Source organism: Ahaetulla prasina, chromosome 17 (assembly GCF_028640845.1).
Source record: "Ahaetulla prasina isolate Xishuangbanna chromosome 17, ASM2864084v1, whole genome shotgun sequence".
In the NCBI taxonomy this organism is placed as follows: Eukaryota; Metazoa; Chordata; class Lepidosauria; order Squamata; family Colubridae; genus Ahaetulla; species Ahaetulla prasina.
The window spans coordinates 10178616-10187500 of record NC_080555.1 but is presented as its reverse complement, the minus strand read 5'-3'; the positions used below and the strand labels follow the sequence as shown (position 1 = coordinate 10187500).

At 44.7% G+C, this 8885-nt stretch overlaps 1 protein-coding gene across 1 annotated transcript in view; it reads right to left on the bottom strand.

Annotated features, from left to right (window-relative positions):
* ANKRD35 (ankyrin repeat domain 35) overlaps positions 1–8885 on the bottom strand; it is a 56585-nt gene that overhangs the window by 45113 nt on the left and 2587 nt on the right. The window contains exon 2 of the mRNA XM_058160364.1: positions 1156–1286. Within this exon, the coding sequence (XP_058016347.1) occupies positions 1156–1286 (131 nt within the window). The remainder of the gene's footprint in view (positions 1–1155; positions 1287–8885) is intronic.

The window sequence follows — 8885 nt, the reverse complement described above, 5'->3', positions numbered from 1 at the left end:
AAAGTCAACTTTTGATGAAAACGTGGTCACCAATAAAAAAAACAACTGAATGAAATGATTTAATAGAGCATTGAATGGGCCCACAGTGATCTCGTCATGAGTTGGCCGTGCCGAATTGTCCTTAGACTCTTCCCTTGGCTCCTTCTTGGTTTCTCTTGATGGATCTTCAAGAATAGCATCCAGAAGAATTCTTAGACAACGTTTTACTCTAAGCCACGTCATCTGGCAAGTCAAGTTTTATAAGCGGGAGGAATTTCCACCCTGCGCTGGAAGGAAATTTCCCCCCACCCACCCAGGATAAACAAGGAGGACACCAAAAAATACAGGTGGCCTGTATTGTGATAATGACCACGACCGAGTCCAAAATTTCTGTTGCTAAGCAAGGCGGTTATTAAGTGAGTCGTGCCCTCATTTTATTTCGTGAGGGACGTTAAGCGAATCACGCTTTTGTTAAGCCGATCCAGCTTCGCTTATTGACGTTCTTGGTCGGAAGCTGGGACGGTCACAAATGGGATTCAGGTCAGCGGTGAAATGTAAAATTTGTTACTACCGGTTCTGTGGGCGTGGCTTGGTGGGGGGGAGTGTAATGTGACTGAGTGGGTGTGGCCAACTTTTTTTTTTTACTTTTAAAAGCATTTTTTCTACAACCTCTTCGGCCGAAGAGGTTGTAGAAAAAATGCTTTTCAAAGGCTCTGACGATCCCAGCTGAGCCATGCAATCATCAGAAGCTTTCTTTTTTACTTTTAAAAGCATTTTTTCTACAACCGAAGAGGTTGTAAAAAAATGCTTTTAAAAGGCTCTGACGATCCCAGCTGAGTTGCCTGATCATCAGAGGCTGTGTTTTTTTTTACTTTTAAAAGCATTTTTTCGGCCGAAGAAAAAATGCTTTTAAAAGTTAAAAAAAAAAACAGCCTCGGACGATCGCGCCGCTCAGCTGGCCGGGGGTGGGCAGGGATTTTTGCTACCAGTTCTCCGAATCACCCACCGCCATCACTACCGGATTGGGCAATCCGGTCTGAACCGGGAGCATTTCACCCCTGGATCACGTGACCCCATGGATTCAGCCAAACCTAGCTAAGCCAAGTCCCAGGGAGCGGCAGCTGCCCTTTGGGTCATAGTGTCCCTCTCGAAGGCCGAGGGGAGAGACTTACGTACGCAGATTGTCCCAGGGCGTTGAGCTTGGTGGGGTGGGCAGTCTTCCTCGACACAAAAAGGGACGTCCGGGTCACGTCCCCTTTCTCAACGGCGTCGAACAGCTTCTGGTCGTGCTTGTTCCAGCTTTCGATCTGGAAGGCGGGAGAATAAAGAACAACAGAGTTGGAAGGGACCTTGGAGGTCATCTAGTCCAAAAAAACACACCATTTCAGACAAATGGTTAACAGATTAACAGAGTTGGAAGGGACCTTGGAGGTCATCTAGTCCAACCCTCCGCCCAAGCAGGAGACTCTAAGTCTTTTCTGACAGGTGGCAGTCCAGTCTCTTCTTGAAAGCCTCCAGGGATGAAGCTCCCACAACTTCCGAAGGCAACCTCTGTTCCATGGGTTGATTGCTCTCCCTGTCAGAAAATTCCTCCTTATTTCCAAATTGAATCTCTCCTTCATCAGTTTCCATCCATTGTTCCTTATCTGGCCTTCAGGTGCTTTGGAAAATAGCTTGACCCCCTTCCTCCTCTCTGTGGCAGCCCCTCGAATATTGGAAGATGCTCTCCTGTCTCCCCTGGTCCTTCTCTTCGCTAGACTAGCCAACCCCAGTTCCTTCAACTCTTCATTGTATGTTTTAGCCTCCAGTCCCCTCATCATCCTGCTCACTCTTCTCTGTACTTTTTCTAGAATCTCAATATCATTTTTTATAGTGTGGTGACCAAAACTGGATGCAGGACTCTAGGTGTGGCCTTATTAAGGCTTCATAGAGTGGTACTAGGACCTCCCTTGATCTTGGTTGTATCCCTCTGTTAATGCAACCTAGGACTGCATTGGCTTTTTTGGCAGCTGCAATGGACAGCTGACCATTTGGTGGGATGCAGGCTTTGCAACAAACCGGTTGAGACCAAATCAGTTGTGGGAACAGAGACTAGGAGGGTCTGAAGCAACTGGTAAATAAGCTGGGATCCTGAACTCTGATCTAGCGATGTATGGTTAAGACCCAACCGTGTTTCATAATACCTCCCTGTAAAATGTGTTCACATGGGTAGAGCTTAAACCACGGTCGATGACTTTAGGTGAATTACAGGCGGACAAATAATTTGCGTCTCTCTGCACCAATATTTCTTCTCAGCAAAGAAAGGGAATACAGATAGTCCTCGACTTATCACAGTTGGTTTAGTGACCAAAGTTACAACAGAACTGTAAAAAGTGACTTAGCATTGTTTTTCACAGTTCTTTGCAACACCCTTTCTGGCCATGTGATCAAAATTCGGCTGCTTGGCAACTAACTCATATTTATGGTGGTTTTAGTGTCCCAGGGTCATGTTTTGTTTTGTTTTTGTGGGTTTTTTTGTTTTGTTTTGTTTTGTTTTGTGGTCCCTTGTGCTGTCTGAGCTTGTTGGTTTTCTTGCAAACATTTCATGACCCAACTAGGTAACATCATCAGTGCCAGGACTCCACCGTTCAACCTTGACATACAAATATTTCTTCTATTTATTTTATTTTATTATTATTTTATTTTACTCTATTTTATTCTATTTTTCTTTTATTGTACTATTTATATTACTATTTATTTTATTTTATATTCTATTCTATTTCATTTCATTTTTTATTTTTATTTTTATATTATTTTTATTATTATTTTATTATTTATTATTCTTTATGCTATTCATTTTATTTGAGTCTATATTTTATTTGATTCTATTTTATTTGATTCTATTTTACTTTATTTTAATATTTATTTTATTCTACTCTGTCATTTTATTTTTTTAATTATTTTTTAATATTTTATTATTTATTTTATTTCATTATTCTTTTATTTTATTCATTTCATTTTATTCTATATTTTATTTGATTCTATTTTTATTTTACTTTATTTTATTATTTATTTTAATTTAATGTTATTTCATTGTTTTCTATTCTATTCTATTCTATTTCATTTCATTTTTTTATTTTTTATTATTTTATTTTAGTATTTATTTTATTTCATTATTCTTTTATTTTATTCATTTTATTTGAGTCTATATTTTACTCGATTCGACTTCATTTCATTTATTTATTTATTTATTTAATTTTTATTTTATTTTATTTGCATTTATATCCCGCCCTTCTCCGAAGACTCAGGGCGGCTTACACTATGTTAAGCAATAGTCTTCATCCATTTGTATATTATATACAAAGTCAACTTTATTGCCCCCAACAATCTGGGTCCTCATTTTACCTACCTTATAAAGGATGGAAGGCTGAGTCAACCTTGGGCCTGGTGGGATTTGAACCTGCAGTAATTGCAGGCAGCTGCTGTTAATAACAGACTGCATTAGCAGCCTGAGCCACAGAGGCCCGTTTATTCATTTATTTATTTATTTTATTTTAATTCGTTTTTATTTTTTAATATTTATTTTATTTCATTATTCTTTTTATTGTAATTCATCATTATTTATTTTTATTATTTTATTTTGTTATTCCGGAGGAGCTGAGCTTAAATCCCATTCTACGGTCGCCCTCTGGGCAATGAACGCGCCTTCGCTTTTCAGCCCCAGCTCAGCCTCTGCTCCCCACCCACAGGCGTGTCCCCACCCACCCCTTGGCCTGATACCCCTGCTGCCTCTGGAGCCTCGGTGGCGCCTTCCCTCCTCGCTGTTTGCTTTGGGAGGCGGATCAGTTTCGGGGAAGTGAAGTGTTGGCTGGGCCTTCATGACAGGAAAAAAAAATAATCCAGTTGTGAAGACACTGCGTGACAAAGCCACACGCCCTGTTGTTGTCGGCGGGGAGATTGCACAAGGCCACACACCCGGCTCTCACCCGAGCCCGAATTATGCTGAGAGAAGGGAAGGCTGGGCGTTGGCAGAAGGCGGCGTCCCTCTCTCAGGTCATCGGGTTCTCAAGAAATCGGAAGAGAATCTGCTCCTGTTCCTGGAGATAAGTTCTCGGATCACCGATGAGGCTTCTCTTTTTATAGAATCGTGGAGTTAGGAGGGTGTCGTGAGCCTCGAGCCAAGCTTCAAAAGAAGTCCAGTTATTTATTAGGAGCTTCATGTCCGCACATTCCCAAGTGAAGCCAGCTCTGACCCTACGTCATTTATGCCCCAATCATGACCCTGTTTCTCCCCTTCCCCCAGGGTATGTCATCAATCACATTCACCAATGAAGCAATTTTGTGGGTTGTAGAGATCACTCCCCTCCAGCCGCTGTGGGTAACCCTAGGATACAGCCTTGAGAGAGATAAGTCTGGAATGTGCATCTGTCTTTGGCTGCCGTGCTGTTTCGCCAGTTTCCCATCCCCCCTGGCCTGTGGCAACTCAAGAGTAGGCCTTTGCTTTGCGAGTTGACAAAGGGACCTTTGAGGTCATTTAGCCCAACCCATGCTCAGTGCAGGAGCCGCTGCACAGTCTGTGATAGATGACTATCCAGCCTCTGTAATGGTGTGTGTTGTAGGAATGAACTTGAGAGACAAGGACAAGGTCCTGCCTAGGGAACCATCAGATATAGAAGAACAGAGTTGGAAGGAGCCTTGGAGGTCTTCTAGTCCAACCCCCTGCTCAAGCAGGAGACCTTAGACCTGAGTGGCTGTCCAGTCTCTTCTTAAAAGCCTCCAGTGATGAAGCACCTACAACTTCTGGTGGCAAGCTGTTCCACTCATTGATTGTTCTCACCGTTAGGAAATTCCTCCTTAGTTCTAGGTTGCTTCGCTCCTTGATTACTTTCCATCCATTTCTTCTTGTCTTGCTTTCTGTTGCTTTGCAGAATAGGTTGACACACACACACCCCTCTCTATGGCAGCCCCCCAAATATTGGAAGATTGCTTTCATATCATCCCTAATCCTTCTTTTTTAGGGGACTGGAGGCTAAAACATACGATGAACAGTTGCAGGAACTGGGCCTGGCTAGTCTAGTGAAGAGAAGGACCAGGGGAGACAGGATAGCAGTCTTCCGATATTTGAGGGGCTGCCACAGAGAGGAGAAAGGGGGTCAAGCTATTTTCCAAGGCCAGACAAGGAATAATGGATGGAAACTGACCAAGGAGAGATTCAACCTGGAAATAACGAGGAATTTCCTGACAGTGAGAACAATCAACCGATGGAACAGAAGCTGCCTTTGGAAGTTGTGGGAGCTTCATCACTGGAGGCTTTCAAGAAGAGACTGGGCTGCCATTTGTCAGAAATGATGTTAAGGTCTTCTGCTTGGGCAGGGGAGGCATTGGGGGTTGGACTAGATGACCTACAAGGTCCCTTCCAACTCTTGTTATTCCCTTTTCATCAAACTAGACATACTGGCCTAGCCATAAAAGAGAGGGCAGCCTCAATTGCGTAACAGCAAGAGAAAGAAACTTGGAAAGGATCCACCCTCAGTTTGATAACAACAAACTGTCCGATGACTGTAAAAAGCAACCGAGGGAGATTCTGTCCTTTCAGACCTGCCGGATTTCTGTTATTGTAGCCGTACAATAGAATTTCTACTTCTTCTGTTTTCTGCCTTGCCTGCCTGGGAAGGCTGACCCAGCCTCTTTCATTTCAAAGGCACAAGATTTGATGGTTTGTGTGACACAATCCTCCATTTGCGGAGGACACAAAAGGGCCAGTTCAACCATTCAGGGTGCGGGCGTGGGGGGAGAATGGCTCTTTTAGTGAGAGACCTGAATAAAGGGAAGAGCTCTTTTCTTCTCCCTAAAACCTTCTTCTTCTTTGTGGAAACCTTTTGATTCTCTGCCCTTTATCACTTCAACTCAGGGTCTTCCGGAATACTCCATATTTATAAAACTTGGGAAAAGAGGAGGAGGAAGAGGGAGGGAGGGAGGGAAGGAGGAAGGGAGGGAGGGAGGGAGGGAAGGAAGGAAGGAAGGAAGGAAGGAAGGAAGGAAGGAAGGAAGGAAAGGGAAAAGAGAGAAAGAGAGAGAGAGAAAGGAGAAAAGAAAGAAGGGAAAAGAGAGAAAGGAAATAGAAAAAGGAAAGGAAAGAGAGAGAGAGAGAGAGAGAAAGAAAGAAAGAAAGAAAGAAAGAAGGAGGAAAAATGAAGGAAGGGAGGAAGGAAGAAAGAAAGAGGAAAAATGAAGGAAGGAAGGAAGGAAGGAAGGAAGGAAAGAAAGAAAGAAAGAAAGAAAATAAATAGAAAAGGAAGGAAAGAGAGAGAGAAAGAAAGAAAGGAGAAAAGGAAAAGGAAAGAGAGAAAGAAAATATAAAAAGGAAAGGAGAGAAAGAAAGAAAGGAAAAGAAAGAAGGAAGGAAGGAAGAGAAAGAAAGAAAGAAAATAAGAAAGAGAGGAAGGAAGGAAGGAAGGAGAAGGAAGGAAGGAAGAAAGAAAGAAAGGAAGGAAGGAAGGAAGGAAGGAAGGAAGAAAGAAAGAAAGAAAGAAAGAAAGAAAGAAAGAAAGAAAGAAAGAAAGAAAGAAAGAAAGAGGCCAGGAGAACCTGCCTAACAGCTTCAGGGCAGAGAGTGCAGTTAGCCTCCCGTCAACCATCCTCTTTGCAATACACCCTAAACATATTTTGAAAGTGACACAATTTAGAAGAAGAAATTAATTCAGCCAGGCTCATGGCATTTCTTTGTTTGTTTATTTCGAATTCTATGTGTAGAATTCCTTCCTTGCTTGCCTTCCTTGTTTTTCCTCTATTTCCATTTCGGAAACTTTTGTGTTTTTGTGTTTCCGAAAAGTTTTGTGTTCCACAGCTGAATTGAATTTCTTTGTAATGCCTTGCTAGGGCCGCACTTGGAACATTGCATCCAGTTTTGGTCGCCACGATACTAAAAAAAGATGTGGAGACTCTAGAAAGAGTGCAGAGAAGAGCAGCAAAGATGATTAGGGGACTGGAGGCTAAAACATCCAAAGAACGGCTGTAGGAACTGGGCATGGCTAGTTTAATGAAAAGAAGGACTAGGGGAGCAGTGTTCCAATATTAGAGGGGCTGCCACAAAGAAGAGGGGGGTTAATTTATTTTCCAAAGCACCTGAAGGCAGGACAAGAAGCAATGGGTAGAAACTCATCAAGGAGAGAAGCAATCTAGAACTAAGGAGAAACTTCTTAACAGTGAGGACAATTAACCAGTAGAACAGCTTGCCTTAAAAATTTGTGAGTGATCCATCACTGAAGGCTTGGAAGTGGAGACTGGACAATCATGTGTCTGAAATGGTATAAGGCAGTGAGGGCAAACCTGTTCGCCACCGAGTGCCCAAAGCAGAATGCACGCGCACACTGGAGCACTGGAAACCTGAAGATCAGCTGGCTGGTGCGCATGTGAATGCCGGCCAGCTGGTCTTTGGGTTTCTGGTGTGCACATGCATTCCAGCCAGCTGGTCTTCAGGTTTCCGTTGTGCACATGCATGCCGGCCAGCTGGTCTTCAGGTTTCCGTTGTGCACATGCACGCCGGCCAGCTGGTCTTCAGGTTTGCCAGCACATGCACGCCGGCCAGCTGGTTTTCTGGTTTCCGTTGTGCACATGCACGCTGGCCAGCTGGTTTTCTGGTTTCCGTTGTGCACATGCACGCTGGCCAGCTGGTCTTCAGGTTTCGCCAGCACATGCACGCCGCCAGCTGGTCTTCAGGTTTTGTTGTGCACATGCACGCCGCCAGCTGGTCTTCAGGTTTCCGCCAGCACATGCACGCCGCCAGCTGGTCTTCAGGTTTCGCCAGTGCACATGCACGCCAGCTGGTCTTCAGGTTTCCGCCAGCACATGCACGCCGGCCAGCTGGTCTTCAGGTTTTTGTTGTGCACGTGCACGCCGGCCAGCTGGTCTTCAGGTTTCCGTTGTGCACATGCACGCCGGCCAGCTGGTCTTCAGGTTTCCGTTGTGCACGTGCACGCCGGCCAGCTGGTCTTCAGGTTTCCGTTGTGCACATGCACGCCGGCCAGCTGGTCTTCAGGTTTCCGTTGTGCACATGCACGCCGGCCAGCTGGTCTTCAGGTTTCCGTTGTGCACATGCACGCCGGCCAGCTGGTCTTCAGGTTTCCGTTGTGCACATGCACGCCGGCCAGCTGGTCTTCAGGTTTCCGTTGTGCACATGCACGCCGGCCAGCTGGTCTTCAGGTTTCCGTTGTGCACATGCACGCCGGCCAGCTGGTCTTCAGGTTTCCGTTGTGCACATGCACGCCGGCCAGCTGGTCTGCATGCCAGAAACCCGAAGATCAGCTGGCATGCCGGAAACCCAAAGATCAGCTGGCTGGCGCACACAAAAACCAGCCGGCCAGCGTGCATGTCGGAAATCAGAAGAGCAGCTGGCAACAGCATGTGTGACCACAGAGAGGGCTCTTCCAAGGTCCTTTCCAATTCTGTGCTCGATCATTTTCCCAGTGACTTTTCTCAGCTGGGACTGAAGCTTGGAATATCCCGACCAGAACGTAGGTTCATGTCCTTCTGACCATGTGCAGAGTGCCTTCTACCCATTGAGCCCTAATATTGACAGCTAGCTTTCAACCCTGCAAAGTAGACCAGACTTGAAAATCAAGAATGATGAAAAGTAAAACTACAGGTACTCCTCGATTTACAACCATCGTTGAGCCCCAAATTTATGTTGGTAAGTGAGATGCTTGTAAATTGAGTCCCCCACCCCTGGTTATATGACTTTTCTTGCCGCATTTGTTAGATGAATCACTTGCAGTTGTGAATTTAGTAACCCAGTTGTTAAGCAAATCGGGCTTCTCCATGGACTTTGCTCGTCAGAAGGTCACAAAAGGGGATCACGACCGTCATAAATATGAATCAGTTGCCAAACGTCTGAAATTGGATCATGGGACTATGGGGATAACTACAAC